Consider the following 25,727-nt stretch of genomic DNA (forward strand, 5'->3'; position numbering starts at 1 on the left):
TAGTCTACATTAATACGCTAGAACGTTATCCTGCTTTGGTGGCCCACAAGTGCGGCACGTCACTACCCTTTTATGCAGGTGCAGCCGTGACGTCACCGCCTCGCGAGATGAGATTTATGACGCTGTTATTAGCTGTCAGGCAAGAGCAAAAGATCTGGACGTTCGTGGCGGTGCGGGACGTTTAAGCAGAGACTGCTGGTTTTGTTAAGAAATTCTGCCCTGTCTTGCAGAGAGCGGAACAGTTGGGCGGTATGTCTCAGACGCTGTGTTTTATTATCATGGGCAATATGGCTGACAGAATGTGGGTAGAAGCAGGAGGAGTGTGAGAAGCTGTGGGTGAGAAACTGAGGGGTGTATTGAAATGGAGTTGTAGTAGCGAAGGGGAGGTTAGGAACTCTGGCAGTGGAGGGATAGAAAGTAACTTTTCAGTTGGTCTTTTATTATTTATATTTTATACTGTTTGTATTATTTGCATTTCTTCTCTACATCCTTCCCACTGGGGGGGTCATTGACACCACCAGGAGCCACAAAATCGTTCACTGTGAGGCTACAATTCTATTACTATTGTTAGTTTTATTCTTTATCTTTCTAGTCCGTGCCATTCCTATTTCTATTCCAGTCTCATGTTCAAACCACTGGCAGGTTACTAGAGACCCTGCAACCAGAAATTCCAAAGTGGACATTTTCTGAACAAAAAGCTAAATATCTGATAAACCATAAAAATGACAACAATTTCCAATGTCTATGTCCTTCTAAAATATAATGTTAAGGGGAGCAACCCCTTTAAAGGGAATGCAAAAATAAAAGAAACAATTGAATGTTGATGGAAAATGTAATTCTAGAAAACTTTCAGTTGTTGTAAAGTTATTTTTACATGTAATTGATAGCAGTGATTGTCTTTTTCTTTCTTGTCTGCTGGTTCTGACTCTGGACACAATGTAACAGTAGTCAGCTCCAGCGAAGACACTTGGCAGAATTCCTTGTAGGCCTCATCGCAGGTCTGTTCATTTGCTGACTTCTGTTACATTGTTAAACCAGTGCTTTTAAGTGCTAACCTGGCCACAACCCAACATGGTCCTCCTTATTTTAAAATGCCCCTTTTGGTGATGCCAGTGCAGACTTGCAGGTCTAGGGCCAGCTAATGCACCCCTATTGCGCAACTTAGTTTGTTTGTTTTGGATCTAGGTTTTTTTACCATGGTTATGAAAGCATCCATGGAAGACGACGACTCGGTATGGGAACTTTCCATGCAGGACAGAATGGGGAAGAGCAATGCCAACTGGATAAACATAACCCAGGAATTCAGGGATGCTTGCAGTGGTAATTATGTTTCCATGGTTAACAGACTTTCACGTAGATTGCTCTTTCATATTTTCATTCTGTCCTCTACAATTGCTGTTCACAAGAAATTTGTGCATTACTAAATCTTCAGCCACTACTAAATTTTGTTGGTAGTAATTTTCATGAGGAATGTACTAGTTGAATGCAAAATGGTCACACTGCCCTGTATGCAGTTTTACTTTATTCAGCAAATAAAGCCGTATTAGATAATTTTATAATATTACTAAAGAAAATAATATCCAATTTAAGTTTTAGGATTGTCAAGGTTTAAATAAGGTAGCAGTAGTATTTGTGTGGGTATAAAAAAAAAATACAATTCTTTTTCCATAAATTTGACTTGTCTTTCAGAACTGAAGCTGGGAGAGCTGCTTCATGACAAGTTGTAAGTATATAATAGTATAAGCAGTTGTGTATGTGTCTGCACTCTAATCCAATATTTATAGTGGGTGTGTGGTCAAAATAATGTAGTTAGCTGTAAGAAGGATCAGCACAGCAACTTACATCTATAGTGTTCATTTGTTTCCATTCACTGAGAGTTCCAATGTTTTGTTCCCAGTTGGGTCCTTTATAAAGGCTGTGACAATATCCTGGTCAGCTGAGGGACTGAACAGGAAATTCTTGGTTTTATGGAACAGGGAGAAGAAGGGAGCCCAGAGGCGTAGCATGAGCTTTTTTTTTTTTCCATCAGAATTACCAGTCATTTTAGAATTTTTCTAGTTCTAGAACTGAAAGATTTGATAGGTTATTTATGGATAAAAGGCTCTGATAGTTTCAACATTTTAATGCAAATTGATTTCAGCAGGTGTGAAATGTCTTGTTCCCTTTAAATAATGTGCTTATAAGGTGATCTTACAGATAGTTTGAGTTAAAATTAGCACATTTTGTCCCACCTCTCTAGATTACAAGTGTCATTTTTGCACAAAAAAGAAATTCTAGAGATAATTGCTTTATGGGATTTCCTCACTGTTTTATAAATTTACATTTTAGATTTGGTTTGTTTGAAGCCATGTCTGCAATTGAAATGATGGACCCAAAAATGGACGCTGGAATGATTGGAAATCAGGTCAACAGAAAAGTCCTTAACTTTGAACAAGCAATAAAGGTGGGTTTTACACTCATTAATGGGGCAGGTCTATATAAAGGTTTACATTAAGGGGGTCCCTTGGGGAAAGCCTGAAATTTTATATGTTTTTAATTAATATTATTATTAAATAATTATATTAAAATTACTGCTAAAATTCAATATACTTCATAATCTGTCTCTACATAACAACACTGCTTAGCTGTGGATTGTAAGGTCAAGGCTAATTTCACACAAAGTGCTATACAAAGGAATTTGTTTCTAACACTGCTCAATAAAAGTTTTACTGGTTGCTTTCTGGGCATTGATCAAAATCGCATGATCTAAGTTATATAGAAACAAAAATTCTAAACTGATGCTATAGTAATGATTTAATTGCACATTTTTTACCCTTTAAGGATGGTATAATTCAAATTAAGGACTTGACTTTGCCAGATCTAATAGGAATAATGGATACCTGTTTCTGTTGCTTGGTGAGTATGCGTGTACTCTTTTTCTTTGTTTACTTTGGGTGGTTTTTAGGCTTTAACATGATGTACTGCAAATACACATAATCAGGGAATCCTCATTTGTAGCCTAGATTTGTTATATTAAATGTATTTTCCCCTAAAATGTGAACACATAATGTTTTTTTTCTTTCCAGATAACCTGGTTAGAAGGTCATTCCTTGGCACAAACTGTTTTCACTTGCCTTTATGTTCATAATCCAGACTTAATAGAAGACCCAGCAATGAAGGCTTTTGCTTTGGGCATCCTCAAAATCTGTGACATTGTTAGAGAAAAAGTTAACAAAGCTGCAGTTTTTGAAGAGGTAACAATAACAATCCTTGTGTATGTTGTCACCTTTCTATTTAAAACAAATAACTAATCTATCATTATTCTTGCATCTCCCTTGAAGGAGGATTTCCAGTCAATGACATATGGATTTAAGATGGCAAACAGTGTCACAGATCTTCGAGTAACAGGTAAAATGGTCATTTGTGTTTCATAAAATAATTTTATCGTCAAAGAAGCAAATAAAAATTAAAGAAATGCTATACTATTTTTAGGTGTCCCTAATGTTCCACTTAAATTGGTACAGTTACACTACTGGTAATGTAAGATCATGCCCCTGGGTTTATCAGCCTCCGTTCTTCTGCTTTTCCTCTACATGATTATAAACTGTATAGGAGCACTGTTGACCAGATTGTTGACTGAGATAGTGGCAGTTTAGCTAGATTAAATTTGCAAGATGAGCCAGTAATATACCCTCATAGAATTTAGGCAACACTATAAAACAGAACAATATGCTTGTACATATTAAAGAGGTTGTTCATCTTTAAATTAACTTTTAGTATGATGTAATGAGTTAAATGCTGATACAATTTGCATTTGGTTTTAATTTTTTTGTTTTCAGCAACTCCACAGTTTGCAATTTCAGCACTCCTGGTGCTAGGGTCCAAATTACCCTAGCAACTATGCATTGATTTGAATAAGGGATTTGATAAGGAGAGAGAAAGATGAGTAATAAAAAAATAGCAATAACTATAAATATGTAGCCTTACTGAGCATTTGTTTTTTAAATGGGGTCAGTGACCCCCATTGAAAACTGGAAACCGTCAGAAGAAGGGAAATAATTCAAAATCTATATTAAAAAATGGACCAATTTAAAAGTTGCTTACAATTAGCCATTCGATAAAATACTAAAAGTTAACTTAAAGGTGAATAACCCCTTTAATATCTCCATTAGGCATCTACAAAGTGTCAATAAAACAAAAACTTAATGCTACCCCCGAAAACAAATGTGGTGATCCATTTTACGAACAGGTTTTCTTTATTACTCAAATAAGGCAATTTTACATGTGCCTGTGTGTTAATTCCCTACACTTTCGACAGTTGTTACAGCAATGTCATTGGCTTTCCAGGCATGTTAAAAGATGTAGAAGATGACCTGCAACGCAGAGTAAAGGTAATTTTATGGAATCCACTGTTTATTGCTTTACAGCAAATTTAAGATTTACATAAACTAATAACATTTATTAATTAATATATTCAGCATTAATTACTAAGGATGAATTTAAATACTGAAAATCAAGGTTAGGGTCTAATCGATTAAGGATCTGGAGCTCAACAGTAACTGTTGAGAAGACCATTATGATCACAACACCTTTACTTTATGAGCAACATATAGGATGCTACATACCGGTCTGCAGAATATGTTGGTGTTTTATAAATACCTGTTAATTATAATGGTATAGCGCTATGTGTCTAACATAGGTGCATATCGGTTTTCTGATGCTGATCTAGTGTATGAGACCAGTCATAAAAGTGGTTTGTGGACCGTCAGTGGCTTTTTTAAGGCCGTCCCATAAATCCCATAAATCACTGTTTTAAAACTGAGCATGGTGGTATAATGAACATCCTATCCCTTTCTCCCTAACCTTACTTTTTTATGTGCATTATAAATCAAGAGAACAAAACTATCCAGGAGGTAGGCATATCAATATCCAAGTCTACCATAAAGAGAAGACTGCATTAAAGTAGATACAGAGGGTGAACTGCAAGGTGCAAGTCACTCATAAGCCTCAAGAATAGAAAGGCTAGATTGGACTTTGCTAAAAAACATCTAAAAAAGCCAGCACAGTTCTGGAAAAACATTCTTTGGACTGATGAAACCAAGATCAACCTCTACCAGAATGATGGCAAAAAAAAGTATGGAGAAGGCGTGGAACAGCTCATGATATAAAGCATACCATCTCCATAAAATATGGCGGAGGCAGTGTGATGGCTTGGGCATGCATGGCTGCCAGTGGCACTGGGACACTAGTGTTTATCCATGATGTCCAAACAGGACAGAAGCAGCCAAATGAATTCTGAGGTCATTTTCGATCTGTATTATGAAACGCCTCCCAATCAATTTGACTGCGAGGCGTTTCATAATACAGATGGACAATAACCCAAAACATACAGCCAAAGCAACCCAGGAGTTTATTAAAGCAAAGAAGTGGAATATTCTTGAATGGCCAAGTCAGTTACCTGATCTGAACCCAATTGAGCTGCATTTCACTTGTTGAAGACTAAACTTCGGACAGAAAGGCCCACAAACAAAACAGCAACTGAAAGCCGCTTCAGTAAAGGCCTGGCAGAGCATTAAAAAGGAGGAAACCCCGTAATCTGGTGATGTTCACGACTTCAGGCTGTCATTGCCAGCAAAGGGTTTTCAACCAAGTATTAGAAATAAACATTTTATTTTCATTTTTTTAATTGTCCAATTACTTTGGAGCCCCTGAAATGAAGTGATAAAAAAAGGCTTTAGTTAAAGCTGAAAGTCTGCAGTTCATCTGCATCTGAGTTTTTATTAAAATTTTATTGTTAATGTACAGAACCAAAATTAGAAAAAAACTAACTCCTCAGATTATTCTTAGTTCATAACTTTTTTCATGTCTGTTTGATTCACTAAAACTGTAATTACAGTACATCTTCGAGCTTACATTATGACGGCATTTTATCATTACTTCCTGAAGACCCTGCACCGTTATATTTTGAAAATAGACGTTGGGTTACTGTTGCATATGTACTTTGATTTATTGGAGGGTTTCTCTGCCATTAGCCAAGCTTGACTGACAGATTCGGCTTTCCTGGAAAGAATGTCTGGATGTCATGAAGCACTGGTGTTCTTGGGCTCAGGGTCTTTCTAAGGCAGCAATGTGTTAGTGTAACTTTAAAATGCGGCACCATCTTACAGTGAAGCTCATCAATAATATTTTTTACACTAGAGCACAAGGAGTCGCCAAGGAGAGGCAAGAGACCCTGACGTAGAGCTTGAAGTAAGATTTTTAACAGTATACGGCAATACATTAAGAACCCAGTTGTGCCAGAAGGATTCATGAAACCCATTTGATCTGTTTTGATATTCTGTATTTATGGGTGGATTGAAGGCGACATATCACGAAACTGAAAGGCCCCCACTATTGTTGCCAATAAAAAATACTTTATGGTGCTGGATTCACTCTGAGCTAAAAATTATCATCTTTAAAAATTGCCCCTTTATTGGAGCTCCCCATAGATCTGCTGTGGTGCCGCTCAATATTTCAAATGAGGGTTGAGATGTTCTAACAGTCCCTGCCACAAGGACAGTAGAAGGGGGGGTTACCCAATTACAGCCCTGTATTCACACAATCATTCACACAGGCTTCAGTTCCCTATCAGGTCAATCTAGCCGCTGATTGGTTCCTATCCTACAGTGCAATGTGCTGAGTGCCCAGCACCTCTGCCCAGCCTGGTAAAAGAGGCAGCAGAAAGTTGAACACATTGGTGGGACTAGTAGGGTTTTTGGAGATCCTGATCTCTTGATTTGTTATTTTAGTTTAGACATTTACATTCAGCTGTACTGTTTATAATCTCCTCATGTGAAAGTGAGCTGTTAGAATTGATACCTTTATTTTTTACATTCTGTGCTGTTGAGAAATGTAGCAAAGTGTAACAGTTCAGTGTCTGCACCTGGATTATTGAGTTGCTAGTCTGAAACTCTAGAAAAAGGGATTAAAGGAGGAGGAAAGCTACAAAGGCAGTTTATTGCCAATAGATTAGCCACAACAATGCAAGCGAGAATGCCATTTTTATTCTTTAGAATGCTTTTCCGTACCATAAACAGCTCTAGACACAGTCTGTTTGTTTAGGATAGCAGCTGTGACATCACTGCCTGCCTGTGTCTCTCCCTGCTCACTCATAGCTCTGGGCTCAGATTACAGCAGGGAGGGGAGAGGAGTAAACTGAGCACGCTATGTTATAGAATGGCTATATCTAAGCAATTATTTCAGTTGGTCTACATTTTTTCTTTTTTATAGTTTTTGAATTATTTGCCTTTTTCTTACTCTTTCCAGCTTTCAAATAGGGGTCACTGACCCCATCTAAAAAACAAATGATCTGTAAGGCTAAAAATATATTGTTATTGCTACTTATTATTTCTCTTTCTATTCAGGTCCTCTTCTATTCCTCTCCTAGTCTCATAATCAAATCAATGCATGGTTGGTAGGATAATTTGGCCCTGGCAACCAGATTGATGAAATTGCAAACTGGAGAGCTGCTGAATTAAAAGCTAAATAACCACAAATAATAATAATGAAAACCAGTTGCAAATTGTCTCAGAATATCGCGCTCTACATCATACTAAAAGTTAATTTAAAGATGAAAAACCCCTTTAAGTCAGTTGCCATTATTTCTGGTGTACTCTGTTGTAATCTAAAAAAAAAAGTGTTTGGAAGGTGTACACCCCCTTTAATATGGTTATCTTTAGACACACTTAAAGGAGAAGGAAACCCCCTGGCCTACCTGTCCCCCTGGGCAAATGCCCCGAACTTGTTACTCACCCCTCTGCGAAGGTCCTGTCCACGGAGTTCACAGTAGCCATCTTCTCCCACGCGCGTCTTCTTTCTGCTTTGACCGGCTTCTGGCGCATGCGCAGTAGGAACATTTACCGGTATGGATCTACTGCGCATGCGCCGAATGTCGCGAAGTTTTCAGATTTCACTTCTCTGTGACATTCGGCGCAGGAAGAAGACGCGCGTGGGAAAAAAATGGCGACTGTGAACTCCGTGGACAGGACCTGCGCAGAGGGGCATTTGCCCAGGGAAAATTATTATCGGCTTAGTCCCCAAATAAAGCCAAAAGTTAACTGCTCACCCAGCACAGAGTAGGACCCAGGTGTAAAGACCCTGGGTCTATCGTTGGAGGGTGTAGTTTCAATCAGTACACAGCATTCAAGTTTCAAACACGGCAATCTTTGTATATATGAGAACTCACCGAATTTGCAGAGTGGCCCGGGTGCAGCGCCCCGAACCCGTAGCTGGGGGAGTAATTTCAACGTAGATAGCGAAGAAGCACGCACTCCATGGACCAACAGATATAATAAAAGATCTTTATTGGAACAGCTAAAACAATGATCCTTACGTGTTTCGTATCCAAAGATACTTAGTCATAGGCCCAGGGGGACAGGTAGGCCAGGGGGGAGGAGGGAGGGGGGCAACACAGGGGAGGGGGAGGGGTTTTGCGCCCAGGGGGTTACCTTCTCCTTAAAGGAAATGTGTACTTTTACTGAAGTTCATTGTCTTACAGTGCTTAGAAATGTAACTCAATCCAAGATTTGAAAGCAACGTCAATCTTTTACATTTTTTTTCTTCTTCAGCATCAACAGTTTTTGGCAGTATTTAGCAGAGTAAAGTTTACACGCATTCTCCTGACTGTATTAATTGCTTTCACAAAGAAGGAGGTAAGGAATATTTTATGCTAAAAATATTACAATTTACCTTCTAATATTTACTAGGTGGGGGATTTGGGAAAGTGCAGTTTTATAACAGTAGCTGCAAGATAGTAAATCTTTTCTATATGCTATATTTTTACCATTAATTCTGCTATATCATTACATGTGTTTCCTAGACATGTGCAGTGGTTGAAGCATCAAAGCTTATTGGCCAAGCAGTTGACCTTCTGTCTGCCATTCACAGTTCCCTTTCACTTGGTATTCAAGCCCAAAATGATACCACAAAGGGCGGTAAGAATCCCTGCTGTTTTTTTCTTCACTCGTTTATTACTACATTTTAGTCGTTTTGCAAATTCAAAAGCGTGAAAGTTTCCTATTGCTTTTATATCATAAACCGTAACACAACATAAAAGTTAAAGATTTTTGAAAAATCATCTCATACAAATATTTCTTGTATTTCTATTTTCTTTTAGACCACCCTATTATGATGGGATTTGAGCCACTTGTTAACCAGCGGTTGCTTCCACCAACTTTTCCTCGATATGCAAAAATAATTAAGAAAGAGGAAATGGTCATCTACTTTTCTAAACTTATAGATCGGATAAAAACAGTGTGTGAAGTGGTCAATTTATCAAACCTACATAGTATATTGGTAAGTATACTATTTTCATATTTTGCTTACACTCCCTGTAAGATAAGTACTGTTTGTTATGGACAAATAATTATTTTGGTCCTTATTTCAGCCAGACTTGCTGAACAAAATCAGCTAGTGCTAGTAACTTATCAAGAAGTTTAGAAACTGCAGGACTGCACCCCACGGTGGGGCTGTGCAAAATAGAGGGTGGTGTACAATCTTTAGGCCAATTAGTATGGTGGTAGTGATTTTATGACTCATCAGATATTTCTGGAATCTCAGCCTGTATTGTGATCATTGATTTGATCTCCTAGATTTTATAACTATATAAGCTGGACTGATATGACAGTGTTTAAGTATACTGTGTCCATAATCTTGTCCCTCTAATTTTGAGTTAGGGGACCTGCCTAAATTTTGGTCTGCAAAGAAGGGCGTGAACCCAAAAATACTGAAACCCTCTACCCCTAATATTCACTGTGCACCGTTGTACAGCATTAACCTGTGAATGCACTTGTGAGTACTCTGGGGATGAGCTGGAACATTCGAATGTATGCAAAAATATGCTTAACGAATATGCAGTTGCTAGCTTGTATTTGTTTTGTTTAGTTTTCCAAATAACTCCAAAAGGAAGTATACTGTTTATTTCAAGCCCAGTTACAGGTACTTTATAATTGATAATGCACTGTTTATTTTATAGTATTCATTTTCCTGTTTGTCTGCTGATGTGCATGCTGCATGGTTGTAGACCTTGTTTGGCAGATATTCCACTTGTTTTTCAAAATTATATATGATATGGATAGTTTGCAAGTTTGACTACCTGTTGTGAATATAAAATATCTTTCCAGTTAATAAAAAAATACATATCCCAGCCTTTTGCATTTGACAGAAGACAATATACAGCTACAAAAATACAGGTCATATGATAAAAAAAAAAACAATGGCAATGTAATTGGCACCAGAACAGTAGCAAAAATGGTCACTTACATTTGTTCCCTAATTGTATTTATGTGGTATGAACATTAGGGATGCACCGAATCCAGGATTCGGTTCGGGATTCGGCCGAATCCTTCTGCCCGGCCGAACCAAATCTGAACCCTAATTTACATATGCAAATTAGGGGCGGAGAGGGAACTTGAGTGACTTTTTGTCACAAAACAAGGAAGTTAAAAATGTTTTCCCCTTCCCACCAATAATTTTACATATGCAAATTAGGGTTCGGTTCGGTATTCGGCCGAATCCTTTGCCAAGGATTCGGGGGTTTGGCCGAATCCAAAATAGTGGATTCGGTGCATCCCTAATGAACATATAAGCACTGTTGCTTCCTATATTTATACATGTGATTTAGCCAAGCCATAACATTTCCACTGTAAGATTAAAATTGTCCCTGTTTTATAATGTTGGACTAGGCTCAAAAATGTTAAATGGCATTACTGGTCTATGTTGTAAAACAGGGTCAATTTTAACTTTACAGTGGCCCTCTTATTTATCTGATGAATGCTTTTTTAAAGTAGGTAACCACATATTTGTACATAATGTTTGTGGGACTTTGGGATGCAGAGTTGCAAAGCTGTTACTAACTTTTACAGCTAGTGTCACATGTCCCGGCATTAGCCTCATCTCCTGCATGCACCTGAATTGTTGTCGGCTTGAGTGCAGGGGCGCTCTGTTGATTTTGGCATGATAATGCATACACTCCTATTTCTTGAAATGAAATCGGCCGCAGGTGCCTTTACCCAAGCCAACACAACAGTTCCGGGTACAGGCAGAAGAAGAGGCTAATATGCATAGGGTAGAGTCCTGCGCCAAACCAATTTGTTAAACGCAACCCGCATACTTACCCCCTTGAAGCCGATACCTGACCCGCAAGGACCTTCCGCAACCCACTGACCATCAAGAAACCGGAAATGCTGTCATTGTAAACCGGAAGTGAAATCATTGGAATAGGCATGATCAGAAAAAAAAAAAAGGAGTAAAACTCGCTATTGAGAAGACTCCCGACCCGCAAACCCGGAGAACCGCCGACCCGCATCTATACCAGTTCCCGAAGCCTCTTCATGCAACCCGCAGGTTTTTGCAGGAAACCAGCGGTTACCCGACCCACTGCAGGACTCTAGCATAGGGGCTGATTTTTGGCCTGTGTATTTCAGCCCCCATCTGGCATTAGCCTTAAGGTTGAAGAGGATTAGAAGTCAGCACTCACCCTTAGGGTATAATGGACGGTGTGCAAGTCTGTGGTGGCCACCTCCACCTGTTCCGTAGAATTAGCCATAGGGTCCCCATAGACGCAAAGATTTTCTTTGCCGAACTACAAATTTTAGCGAAATCTAACCAATGTGTCAAATTATAGTGAAGTTAGTGGGATTCGAACGATCGTACATCTTACGATTTTTCGTCCGCCATCTGTCAGAAAATTGATCTGCCAGGTTAAAAATCGGTCCCAGTGCAATCTATCTATGTTTGCAGGGTCCAGCAGGCAGCTACCCTAAGTTTTGCTGGCAATATCGCCTGAAATGGTATTTTTAGTTGATGGACACATCGTACATTTAAACAATCGTTTCGAGATAATCGTGGTCTCACGATTAAGAAAAGATCTTTTAAAGATCTTTACATCTATGGCCAGCTTTAATAGCATGTATTGTGCTGTCTACAGCATTCTCACAAGCCAGAAATACTAGGCACTAGCTACAAAGCTGCTGCTTTTTACTTGCATGGAATTAGCCATGTTGGCAATAACATACATTCACCTAAATATCTGCTGTTCTTCTGCTGCCTTGCTGAACTTTATTTACCTGGTTTATACATAATTTATGCATTTACTATAATGCTGGTTATTTATATAAGACTAGGATAGATTACATTGATGTCGTTCAAAAAACAGTGGCCTCTCTATATACATGTTATTTTAGTGCAGGTACTTGTATTAAGCTAATAAATTTTTAATGTATTCGTTTTATGCATTGACAGATAATGCCCCCTTTGTCTCTGTTATCTGATAGGATTTCTTCTGTGAATTCAGTGTACAATGGCCTTGTGTTCTCTCCAGATCCCTCTTACAGGTAAAATATCTTAAGTTGCATATCTATACATATACTTCTGTATAGAGAATCACTGTTGCCCACCACACTATTGTGGTGGGCAGCTCTGAGAATAAATTCTAACACATTTTAATTTCCTGCATGAATGTTTAGTCGTCTCTGGAGTGTGAAATGTATGTTCTTAATTGTAGGCAGTATATACCTGTGGCCATCAATGTTCCCTTTAATTCCTCCTCGGCTGTGTTGGCAAAAACATTCTTTTGTATGTGCAGTTTTTAAAAACAGTGTGCTCAGATTAGAATTGATACAAAATGTTGTGTTTTCATACACAATTCTTTGTGCGCATCACAATTTGTTGTCTGCTCCTTAGAAGGAACATTGGAGGCCATCTTTTTTTTTTTTTTTCTTCAATGTAAGCAAAAATAAGCAGAACATTTTGCCTATTTTAATTCTATTTTGAGTTACAAAAAAATATTTCTAATTTTGCTTTTGTAATACAACTGTAATTGAGCATTCTTTTGCTGCTATTACTGTATACATATTATTAGAATTAATTTGCTGAGTTAGCTTAGAGATAATGAGCTATGAACAAACCCTTCCCTTCATCCTTTGTTGTGACGCAAAGGTATCTTTGTTCTGTACGATTTTCGGATCATGAGTAAAGTGTCCTGACATTTTTCATACCATGACGATCGGTCGTTCAGCCGATCAGACAGGTTGAAAAATTTATATTAGCTAAAGATAATATCTATTTGTTGGATATAACTGTCATACAATTGCTGTCTGTCAATTAATGGCCTGAGCATTGTGTAATTTGTTCTCTTTACCACATAATCTGAATAGTTGGTTGCAGGTCAGAAGATTTTTTCACGGGCGCTCGGTTGTCCAACATAGGCTATAATCTGCACAGATTCTTTACAGATAATCAGAAGTCCAGTATGCAGAAGGTTTATGTATGCACTGGTTATACAATGATCTACCCAGCCACAAAGACCAAATAAGGAGTAGTTTAAATCTCCCTGTTTAGCTCGTAAAAACCATAGATTTGGAACAATCGGCAAAAAATAATGTTCAAGACAAGCCCCATTTATTGCACTCCATTTGAACCTGGGGGAGGGGAAGAGCTTCTATATCATTGCAATTTGAAAAACAAAGACAATGCAGCTCAGCAATTTTCTGTTTTTTTTTGTTTTTTTTTTGTAAAAATTTTTTTAAGGCTACCTTTCTAGTGGATAACAAGAAGGTTTTTGGAACTCATCTGATGCAGGACATGGTGAAAGATGCACTTCGGTCTTTTGTTAGCCCTCCCGCCCTTTCTCCAAAGTAAGAGATTTCTCATGAAAAAAAAAATACTTCTCAATATCATTCCCAATTAAATGCTTACAGCTGTTTATTTCCTTTCTTTTAGATGTTGTTTGTATAATAACCACCAAGCAAAAGACTACATAGATTCCTTTGTGACTCACTGTGTGAGGGTAAGAATTGATTGCCTGACAAGTGTGCTTTTTTATTTGTATAATAGTTGCTGTCTGAAAGTAACCACTTGTCTTTTTAAGCCATTTTGCAACCTGATCCAGATCCATGGACACAACAGGGCACGGCAAAGGGACAAACTTGGACATATTCTTGAAGATTTTGCCACTTTACAAGATGAGGTATGCATATGTGTACCAAATAGATTCTGATCGCTACTATACCTACCACTATAAGGACAGAATATAAGCTGTATTGTTTTTTTTGTGTGTTTTTTTTCACTGAAAAGACGTGATCGTGATACTGTCAATAAAACCACTCTTCGAAATATATAATGTACATTAATAGTCCCTTCTCAACCTGCCACTTAGCATTTCTGCAGCACAAATATGGCAGCTCCATTCTAGAAGAACATGGTGGATCAGATCGGTAGTGTAAAAGCACTGGGCACTTACTTTTATGGCAAAATTATAAATAGCATGTAATGATAGATCTGAAAATAAGGTTTAATTTCTGTTGTCTGTTTTTCTTTAATACAATACTTTGGGGCATATTTACTTAAAGGGGTTGTTCACCTTTCAATTATCTTTTAGTATGATGTAGAGAGTGATATTCTGAGACAGTTTTAATTTTTTATTATTTGTGTTTTTTGCGTTATTTAGCCTTATATTCCACAGCTCTCCAGTTTGCAATTTCAGCAGTCTGGTTACAAGAGGTCCAATTTACCCTAGCAATCATGCGCTGATTTGAACAAGAGACTGGAATATGAATAGGAGAGGCCTGAATAGAAAGACTAGTAATAAAAAGTAGCAATAACAATACATTTGTAGCCTTAACTAATATCTGACACCCGACGGCTGTATAAAGAGAGAATAAAGTGAAACAGATGCTGAGAGAGGAATAGTGAGGATAAACTTTATTATTTCAGAAACGGTACCGAATTTTTAATTGGTTGTATTTAGAAATTTTCTTCAGTATGCTGAAGCTTATATTCAATTTTAACTTTTGCCATAGTTCCCCTTTAATTCCTTTTTTTTTTTTTTTCATTTAACAAGCAAAAAACGTTCTTTTCTTTGAACTGAATAACATAAGCAGAAACTGTTGTTATAGCTCAGAGCAATTATTTTTTATCTTTTTATATGGATTGGAGAATAGTTTGATGTAAATCTAGTATTCAAAAAAGTGCAAGATTTCAGCCTTGAAAATACAAATTTGTAACTGTAAAAACTTCTGTCCCTGCTACAGATTGTCAAACACATTTGTTTTGAACCACAGTGGGACAGTCTACATTTAAATGAATGTGCTCTATATTTTGCAAAGGCTTTTGATATAGTAACACAACCTTAAGAAAAGTAACACCAAAAACAGAAAGTGTATCATGGTAATTAAAATATAATGTACTGTTGCTCTGCACTGTTAAACTGGTGTGTTTGCTTCAGAAAGACCACTTGTTACATATACATATAACAAGCTGCTGTGTAGCTATGGGGGCAAGCATTCAAGCTGGAAAAAAGGAGAAAAGGCACAGGTTACATAGTACATAACAGATAAAACACCATTGTATTGGACAGGGCTTATTTGTTATCTGCTATGTAACCTGTTACTTAAAAAAACTTTCATTTTTTAGTGTTACTGTTCCCTTAAGCTATATAAATATATTACCTACTTTCTAGGTTAACATTTTAAGTAATAGTTATTCTGATTTTACAATTTCCTCAGCCATGGTTTACCTACGGTCAGCAAATTGAGGTTGCTGATACATCAGTTTTGGGTTAGGTCGGGTAGCGGGTCCAAGCAGGTAAAAATGCAAGTTCTGGGTCGGGTACTGGTTTCAAAAATTGGTTCCATGCAGAACACCAATTTCATATAATTTTTGTATCGGATGCTAGACTTTTAATAGACTTTTAATCTGCTTTAGTTTCTCTTATAGTTTTTAAGTGTTGCCTTTGTATAGTACATCGCCATATTTGTTATCTCTGTACTTTATAATGACATTTTGTTTCCGGCCCTTTCTGCCAGGCAGAAAAGGTAGATGCAGCCCTTCACAGCATGTTACTCAAACAAGAACCACAGAGACAGCATTTGGCTTGCCTGGGGACCTGGGTTCTTTACCATAACCTGCGAATAATGATTCAGTATCTACTGAGCGGCTTTGAGTTGGAACTCTATAGCATGCATGAATATTACTACATATATTGGTAAGTGTAAACCTATTGTTTTAGTATTGGTATTTTACAAAGAGAACTTCTTTTCTACAGCAGACACATTCACTGATTTTTTAAGGTTAAGATGCAAATCACTGTAATCTGCAGGAAACTGTGCTACTTATTTGCGACCAGGCTAACTTTCTTATAACACTGAAGATTTATTTACAGAATTAAAGCCTTTTACAATGAAGGTCATTGGCCATTTTTGCTTCATTAACTATTTCTGTGCAGGCATGCACTTCCATAGTGTAAAATGATTATCATGGTTTCTATTTATATAATCTCTATAATACTTGGGACCTGGGATTAATCTGTAATTGGGATCACCATACCTGAAGGACCAGATTTAAGAATGTTTGAGCCTTTGTGATCAAAATCTTGCGTGGTTTCTTCCTTCAAATACCACCACTTTCTGCTGAGTGGGATTTTCTTTTCCCCCAACCAATTTAATTATTTTTATCTTTTTTAGTTGGGGGGGGGGGCCCTATCAGCAGAAAGCCAAGGTATTTGAAATAAGAAACGACACCAGAGTTTCTTCGAACATTTTAAAAGTAGGCCCTAAGTTTCCTAAAAATCATTTAAGCATTAAATTAACCCAACTGAATTTTTTGCCAAAAGAGGCCAATATAGAAATACAAAATTCATATACTCATGCATTTAAATTAAAAAGCTGAATTCATGACATATTAAAATCCATCAGACCCCATAAAAAAGCCTAACGCATTTCATGCTTACCCAGCACTTAAGAGGAGATGCCTAAGAATAAGTGCTGGGTAAACATGAAACGTGTTAGGTTTTTTTTTGTGGGTCTAATGGATTTTAATATGTCATAATAAATTCAGCTTTTTAATTTAAATGCATGAGTATATGAATTTTGTATTACAAATATTTGTTATTTTAATTAAAAAAATGTAATTCATCGCTCTATATTGACTGTATGGGAGATGGCCTATTTTGTAGTTCGGCGCTTTCAAAATATCGGGACGTCTGAAACGTCAGACATTGGTACAGTCTACAGTAGCTACAATGTTTCTCGTCAGCACTAGGCACACTGCCCTGTAGGAAAGGAGCCAATCAGCAGCTAGGCTGACCTGACAGGGGACTGAAGCTTGTCTTTGCTTTTGTGACTGCAGGGCTGTGATTGGCTGCCCCCCCCCCTCCTACTATGCTTCTGGCAAGGACTGTTTAGATAAGATCACCCCATGAAAACATGGACAAGGACCGTAGTGGACCTATAGGGAGCTCCAATAAAGGAACAAATTTGAAAGATTGTATTCATTTTTAGCCCAAAATAAAACCAGGACCATATAGTATTGATTATTGTCTATAATGTTAGGGGCAGGATTTGTCCTACACGTCTCCTTTAAATGCAGGCTCTTGCTGAGGCTGAATTAAGTGTCTTTGTAAGTACAGGACACTGTCTATAGTGCAGTGGCTTTTGGAACATAACAGCCAGTAAGCAGTGCACTTGTTTCCACAAGCCATACAGTGTTCTGTGTTTAGAAAGAAATGTGAAGCATCCTGAACAATAGCCTGCCAGATTATTGGACTGTGTTTATCCACATGCTGACAATCAGCCTAGTGTGATGAAAGATTCTGCTGGGGTTTTTTTTGTTTTGTTTTTTCACATGTGTTTTTAGCTTGAACCTAAAATTCTAGTGCAGATGACTAGCTTGTTGCCACATTTCCAGGATATGCACTTTCAGGATGTTTACCTTTATGCCAGTAGCTCCACATCACAGAATAGGGATCACCGTAAATGTAGAACCTTTACAATTCACCTACTGGATTTGGAATGTCCTCTTCCAGAAGTACTTTCTGACTTTTGGTTATCTTTTATCAGCTGAGAAATTCTGGGATCCTACCTCACCAATGTGCCTGTTCCTATAAGTTAAAAGGAATTTGTAGGTTGTGTTTCCAGGCACATAAAAGGGTTACACAGGCTGCTTTTCCTTGTCTAACAAGCTGACTGAAGTGTGAGTTGGACATATCTGATATATTCTTAGGAAAAAAATCTGAACCTATTTGTGAAACATTTACTACAGCTTGGGTGCATGTCTATAACTGTACAACAGTTTCCCTTTAACAATAATGGCAAGCTCCTGATGTCCCCTCTCTTTCTGTGTTTGCTTAAATTCTGTGAGATCTAAAAGTAACTGACATTTATACACAATGTTCTGTATGGGGTTTTTTTTTTTTTATCATTATATGAGGTACAGGTATGGGACCTGGGGTTTTCCGGATAACGGATCTTTCCGTAATTTGGGTCTTCATGCCTTGTCTACTAGAAATTCATGTAAACATTAAATAAACCCAATAGATTTTTCTTCCAATAAGGATTATATCTTAGTTGGGATCAAGTACAAGCTACTGTCAGAGAAAAAGGAAATCATTTTAAAAAATTTGGATTATTTGGATAAAATGGAATCTATGGGAGACAGCCATTCCGTAATTCGGAGCTTTCTGGATATCGGGTTTCCAGATAAGGGATCCTATACCTGTAAATGAAGGACAGGGCAGTAGACACCCTTTTTTAGTATGTACTTAATGAATACGCCAGTCCGATTTATTGTTTATAGTTTACTGGTGTATTTTATGTGAGTGCTGTTCTTTTAAAGGGGACCCGTCACCCAAAAAAATTATTCACAATCCTATTTTATCACATTAGTCAAGCAAAATGAACTTATAGAAATTATTTGAATCTTGTTTCCTTCGGTCTGGGAATTCATAATTATAACAAGCAGACAGCAGCCATTTTGTGGACACTGTTATTAAGACAAGCCTTGTGTCATCTCAGAATCATGTTTGTGCACCAGAATAGGGGACCCGATGTCCATCCCCATGCCCTGGCTACACAATTAAATGGTAAAGAGAACGGGGGGATGTGGGGAGAGCAGTGACATCTAGGAAGTGCTGAATGGAAAGTGAAAATAATTGTCTGCCCTGCCTCTATGCCTAAGGAATAGAGGAGGGCCAGACAATAGTTGATTGACAGCTGAGATTTTTAAATGAGTTTACAACAGCTATGAAGGCTATAATAAAAAATAGAAATTGGATTTCATGTTTAATTTTAGAAGGACTTTTATTATACAGATTTTTTTTTTCTGGGTGACAGGTCCACTTGTCCTGTAAATGTTGCCATACACAGAGATCCGCTCATATGGCAATGTTGCCAAACAAGCGGATCTCTCCCCAATATGCCCACCGTGAGCTATCGGGCTAATCTGATTATGGGCCCTAGGGCCCAATGATCGGATCATAATGCAGGACTAGGGGCGGGTGGATTGCGGAACCAGATCGGAACCAGATCAGTAAACATATGCAGTCTGCGATCTGATGGTGATTTTTAACCCTGCCCGACCAGTGTGTGTGTATATATAGATAGGTGTGTGTGTGTGTGTGTGTGTGTGTGTGTGTGTGTGTGTGTGTGTGTGTGTGTGTGTATGTAGTTGCCTTTACTTTAACTAAACTTATCAATCTTCTTGCCTGCATAATAGTACAGGTATGGGATTCGATATCTGTACTTTGTTTTTTTTTTCATATAGAGAAAGGATGCACTGATTTCTAAACTTAATTTTAATTAATAATTTAATTAATTTAATAATTTAAAAAAAATAACATCCTGTGGGGGGGGGAAATTCGTAGATTGAGCTGCTAAGGACTGAGTAATTTGTAGATTGAGCTGCTAAGGACTGAGTAAAGTCACACAAACTTTAGTGTTAACTGGAAGGATGAAAGATTTGATGTACTGTATTCAGGTACCTCTCGGAGTTCCTCTATGCCTGGCTGATGTCCACACTTAGTCGAGCAGACAGCTCTCAAATGGCAGAAGAGCGCTTAATGGAGGAGCAACAAAAGGGTCGCAGTAGCAAAAAAACTAAGAAAAAAAAGAAAGGTAAATCAACAAAAATCCTGCATGTGAGCCATTTACTTTCCTGCTCTTTCAATCTTTTCGTTTATTATTTATTTGTTTCAGCAGATATGTAAGATACAGTTCTAGTTTTTATTTTTTATTAAAGTGATCTAATCAAGTAACTGATGCCAATATAAGTCAGTTAGGCTCATTTCACAAGGAAAAGCTCGTGCTTGGGATGAGATTTATACTTGTCTCTGACCTCAGCCATGCTCCCTGCAGTACTGTCCTGTTAGTAATTGTAAGAGTTGTTTTTTTATTTTTTTTTATAAATATTCTGACAGTTCGACCTCTGGGTAGAGAGATCACACTAAGTCAAGCTTATCAGAACATGTGTGCTGGAATGTACAAGGTAAGGAACTATTGTAACTGTTCATCTATGAATTTGTAAAATGAAGACTGTGGTTCTGTAGATACTAATTTTGCAGTTGCTGGGCAATTCCCCTGAATTGTAATAGGTATTAACTAACTTCATTTAACTAGGTTCAATCCAGTGGCATAACCTTATTTGTCCAGTTCTTTATAGACTGGTGCAGGAAGTTTATAAAATATGGAATTTTTACATTTATTTGTTTTAAAGGATAAGTAAACCTTAAAAATAAGGGAATGTAACATTGATGAGGGGGCTATTCTAAGCACTTTTGCAATGTACCTTCATTATTTATTTATTTTTAATTCCAAGATAATAAAGCATGCACGTGCTGTTAAAGGAGCAGAAATGAACCCCCAGTGACTACTTCTACTTACCCGACACCCCGGGCCGGAGTGTCGGGGTAAGTAAAAGTAGTCACTAGGGGTTGCCTAACTTTTGGCACCCCCAAGTAGAAAATGGTATTCCTTCTCCTTTAAAATGAATGAATTGTGTTACAACAGCGTCACCTGCTGCCCATTTTCTGACCAGTCGAACACCAAGTAGTCAAGGAAGTTGTTAGGAGAAAGAGGGCTGATGTTGTTCTTGTTAGAAAAAAAACTAGAAAACTTTCTCAAATCAGACTAGTTTTATTTTCTCCTGACAACTTCCTTGACTACTTGGTGGTCAAACTTGTTGAAAACTGACCAACAGGTGGTGCTGTTATAACAAAAATCATTCATATTAATAGTACATGTATCCTTTAATATCTTGGAATTAAAAACAAATAAATGAATATGCTTAGAATAGCACCCTCGTCAATTTTACATTCACTTATTTTTAAAGGGATACTGTCATGGGAAAAAATTTTTTTTTTCAAAATGAATCAGTTAATAGTGCTGCTCCAGGAGAATTCTGCACTGAAATTTCTCAAAAGAGCAAACAGATTTTTTTTATTTTCAATTTTGAAATATGACATGGGGCTAGACATATTGTCAATTTCCCAGCTGCCCCAAGTCATGTGACTTGTGCTCTGATAAACTTCAATCACTCTTTACTGCTGTACTGCAAGTTGGAGTGATATCACCCCCTCCCTTTTTCCCTCCAGCAGATAGCAGCTCCCTAAAGGTGGCCATACACGGGCCGATAAAAGCTGCCGACAGACCGTGTTGGCAGCTTATTGGCCCGTGTATGGGGCCCCCCCGACGGGCTTCACTGATCGAGATCTGGCTGAAAGTCGACATCGCCAAACGAGAGGATCTCTCAGTGTATGGCCACCTTAACACAAGATAACAGCAGCCTGGTAGATCTAAGAACAACACTCAATAGTAAAAATCCATGTCTCACTGAGACACATTCAGTTACATTGAGAAGGAAAAACAGCAGCCTGCCAGAAAGCATTTCTCTCCTAAAGTGCAGGCACAAGTCACATGACCAGGGGCAGCTGGGAAGTTGACAAAATGTCTAGCCCCATGTCAGATTTCAAAATTGAATATAAAAAAATCTGTTTGCTCTTGTGGGAAATGGATTTCAGTGCAGAATTCTGCTGGAGTAGCACTATTAACTGATGTGTTTTCTGATAACAGGATCCCTTTAAGGTTTACTTATCCTTTAAGGGTATAGTTCTCCTTTAAGGGATGTTTCCATAGCCTCAGTTTGATTCCTTCCGATTCATTTTTAAGATCCTTTTTAGTATGAAAGTCTTGGCCAACTGAAATGTTAATGTGTTCCTTAGGAATCATAGCATAGAATCCTGCTGTCAGATCACAAAGGAATTTTTTGAGTTTCAGTGCTAGAAAATGGATTTGAAGGACACATTTGTCGGGTTCTTATTGTTTCAGACTATGATTGCTTTCGACATGGATGGCAAAGTAAGAACGCCGAAATTTGAACTGGATAGTGAACAGGTTCGATATGAGCACAGGTTTGCACCATTCAACAGCGTGATCACTCCACCGCCAGTGCATTACTTGCAGTTCAAGGTTCGTTCTGTAGCAAGAGACGCTTTTCTGCTCTGTCATAATGTCTGTTCTGCCTGTACTACATGAAATAAAGTAGGGCTAAACACTGGTCACATATCAGGCATTTTTATAAATCCATTATTGGTTTCTGTACTTAGTATGTATATGACATTGTTGTGTGCTCCATAGAGACTGCTAGTGCTCTATTGTTCCAGCAGAGTGACTGGGGGCTGTAGAACTATATATAAGTGTCATACACAGGATAACGGAATTGCAAAATACTGTCACTTTAAGGGCTCTGTTCAAGCTAAAGGAACAGCAATACCAAAAAATCAAAGTGTTTTAAAAGTAATGAAAATATCATATATACTGTTGCCCTGCCCTGGTAAAACTGATCTTGTTGCATCAGAAACACTACTATAGTTCATATAAACAAGCTGCTGTGTAGTGATGGCGGATATTGAAAAAAGTCTATATGGCACAGGTTAAATAGTGGATAACAGATAACATTATGTGCTACAGAGCTCATCTGCTGTGTTACTTGAGCCTTTTCTCCTTTGAATGGCTGCCCCCATTGCTACACAGCACATTATTTATATAAACAATAGTAATGTTTCTGAAGCAGTTTTACCAGTGAAGGGCAACACTGCATTACATATATTTTATTACACTTTTTTTTGATGTTACTGTTCCTTAAAGTTTAAGTAATTCATTAGTAAGTGTTGTTCTCAGTAGATAAATATTTGTTTGAAGTCTCATAATTCTCCTCCCTCTATAAAATGACAGGAGATGTCAGATCTGAATAAGTACAGTCCCCCTCCTCAGTCTGCAGACCTGTACATGGCTGCTAGCAAACACTTCCAACAAGCAAAGATGATTCTAGAAAGCATTTCCAACCAGGATCAGGAGGCAAGTTCTTTTTTTTTTTTTTTTTTTTTTTTTTCACCATTTGCTACCGTGGTATTTAGTAAGTCAAAGACGTGTTGGGATATACAGTACATTATTTATAATGTTTCTAAACATGGCGTCTCGGGCATTCTACAGTCATATTAGGAATACTGTGCCCCTATAAAATATAAGGATATAAGTCAACGAGTCCTTCAATGACCATATAATGGCTGAGTACTTACACAAAGGTCGTGGAACTCCAAGGTGACGTCTAATATCCACAGGGGGCCCATTATTTATTATAATACACAAGTGTCAGTGAGTCATGTGACACAAATGACATCCCTAAACATGGATTCTAACGGCTGACATCGCTAAGCACCATTTATAAGAAGATACCATTTTATTTATTATTGAGGAAGAAATGCGTTGATGATGATTGCCAAAAGAATACGCATCACTGTGAATAACAATGTATTTGGTGTCACTTTAGGTCAGTGAGATACTGAAGGTGGCTAAAAATAATATTGTCGTCATGAAATTGCTTGCCGGTGGCCACAAAAAAGACTCAAAGGTATGTTTTGTTTGAACCATTTTCCTGAAATGCTTTTTATACTGGTAGGACTAGCACATGGATCATCACTGATTTAACATGGCTTTGCTATGGAGAAGGGTAAATAGTCATTTAGTTCTCTTGAGATTAAGGGAATTAACTCCAATGGGAAACACCCGAAACCACGAGCATAATTGCCCTTGTACCTGTACAGACGTTTCACCTACTTAAAGGAACAGTAACACCAAAAACTGAAAGTGTTTTAAAGTAATGAAAATATCATGTAGTGTTGTCCTGCGCTGGTAAAACTGATGTGTTTGCTTCAGAAACACTACTATAGTTCATATAAACAAGCTGCTGTGTAGCAATGGTGGAAATTGAAAAACAGCTATATGGCATAGGATAAATAATGGATAACAGATAACATTATGTTCTACAGAGCTTATCTGCTGTGTAACTTGAGCCTTTTCTCCTTTGAATAGCTGCCCTCATGGCTACACAGCAGCTTATTTATATAAACAATAGTAATGATTCTGAAGCAAACACAGCAGTTTTACTAGTGCAGGGCAACACTACATTATATTTTTATTACTTTAAAACAATTTAATTTTTTGATGTTACTGGTCCTTTAACACTCAGATGAAACGCAGGAGGTGCGTATTTACACTTCATAATCAAAATATGTTTGTTGTGCAGGTAAATGTGACCTGGTTTCAAATATTTAGCAAACCATAATTAATTATGTAAATAGATCTTGATGACTGACAAATTGACCTAAATAGCCTTTTCAAGGGGAGATTCACCTTTAAATTAACAGTTAGGGTTATTTCTCAAAGTCTGAATGGCAAAACCTCAAGTTTTGTTTTTTTTACTATCCGAATTTTTAGTGGGGAAAAAAAAATCTCAAATTTTTCGACATTTATTAAAACCCTAGGCTGCAAAAAGTCTGAATCTGAAAAGCCAGCATCTCAGACCTGCCGAGGTTATATGTTAGTCAATGGTAGACATCCGTGTCCTAATTTGTAGTTTCTGTGGTCTGCGCTGGAGTTAGCCCAAAAATTTGATTATTTTGGACTTATGGGGAAAAAAACGTTCAATTCGGGAGAAATCATTAAAAAAATGTACAATACGATTTTTTTCGTACAGGTTTTTTTACAAACCGATTAATTTGTGCTTTTTTAATAATATGGTAAAATCGTGGGTTCTAGTTTTGTCTGAATTTTTTTAATTTAAAAACTTGGTGTGTAAAACAATGAAAACCAATTTAGAACCGCCCACTCTAAATTTTTTTTTTTTTAGTCTTTAAATTATTTGCCGCCTTCTTCTTTTAAATTAGGATCACTGACCCCAGCAGCTACAAAAACGATTGCCCTGTGAGGCTACAAATGTTTTGTTATCGTTACTTTATATATTTCTTTTTACTTAACTTTATTTTTCTTTTGAGGTCCTCTACTATTCATATACTGGTCTCTCATTCAAGCTACTACCTGGTTGCTAAGATAACTTGGACCCTAGCAACCAGATAGCTTAGAATAAATATAGTGTTATAGCTTTCACTATTGCAGTTAAGCTATTGGCAATAAACTGCATCAGTAGCTTTCCTTCTCCTTTAAAGGAGAATTCAAGCCTTTAACAAAAAATCCCATATAGGAGCATACAGTACTTCATGTATGAGCACAATTGAGATGATGACTTGGGATGCTGTTGCTTTAATCAGCTGTGGCTTGTTTGAATCCATAACTTTAGCATCTCAAAGTGTCATGTGGTGGTGTCTGCAATCGTTTTTCTTTTTCCTTCAGATTCCGCCAGAGTTTGACTTTTCTGCCCACAAGTATTTCCCTGCTGTCAAATTGGTATAAAGGAGCGCATTTCATGCAGCCCTTACATGCAGTGTTTCATATGCACCGACAGTAGCGCAACCATCATTCAAATGCAGCTGCTTCCTCAGAGTTTTGTACAGTCCATTGTGTAGAAAATTGTTTCAATATTTGTGTTTAAGCCCGATTTTGGGGAGAAAAGTATTAAACATTTCTGAAAAAAAAAAAACGATGTTT

The 25,727-nt window shown here is 37.6% G+C and overlaps 1 protein-coding gene across 2 annotated transcripts; it reads left to right on the forward strand.

The window, feature by feature from the left end:
- Positions 1-92: 92 nt before the first annotated feature.
- naa35.L (N(alpha)-acetyltransferase 35, NatC auxiliary subunit L homeolog) lies at positions 93-25,699 on the forward strand. Of its 2 annotated transcripts, XM_018259032.2 has the most exons (23): positions 93-249; positions 1,186-1,320; positions 1,690-1,723; positions 2,329-2,443; positions 2,821-2,895; positions 3,066-3,233; positions 3,321-3,387; positions 4,327-4,370; positions 6,178-6,228; positions 8,586-8,669; positions 8,837-8,951; positions 9,134-9,312; positions 12,291-12,350; positions 13,546-13,652; positions 13,738-13,804; positions 13,886-13,984; positions 15,822-16,000; positions 19,768-19,904; positions 20,207-20,274; positions 22,113-22,253; positions 23,019-23,141; positions 23,614-23,694; positions 25,473-25,699. In XM_018259032.2, the coding sequence occupies exons 2-23, from the start codon at positions 1,197-1,199 to the stop codon at positions 25,530-25,532; spliced, it is 2,178 nt and encodes a 725-aa protein (XP_018114521.1). In that variant the 5' UTR covers positions 93-249; positions 1,186-1,196; the 3' UTR covers positions 25,533-25,699. The 2 variants fall into 2 exon arrangements, with proteins under 2 accessions (XP_018114521.1, XP_018114529.1); XM_018259040.2 differs by lacking the exon at positions 6,178-6,228.
- Positions 25,700-25,727: the final 28 nt, after the last annotated feature.

This window comes from Xenopus laevis, chromosome 1L, assembly GCF_017654675.1.
Source record: "Xenopus laevis strain J_2021 chromosome 1L, Xenopus_laevis_v10.1, whole genome shotgun sequence".
Classification (NCBI taxonomy): domain Eukaryota; kingdom Metazoa; phylum Chordata; class Amphibia; order Anura; family Pipidae; genus Xenopus; species Xenopus laevis.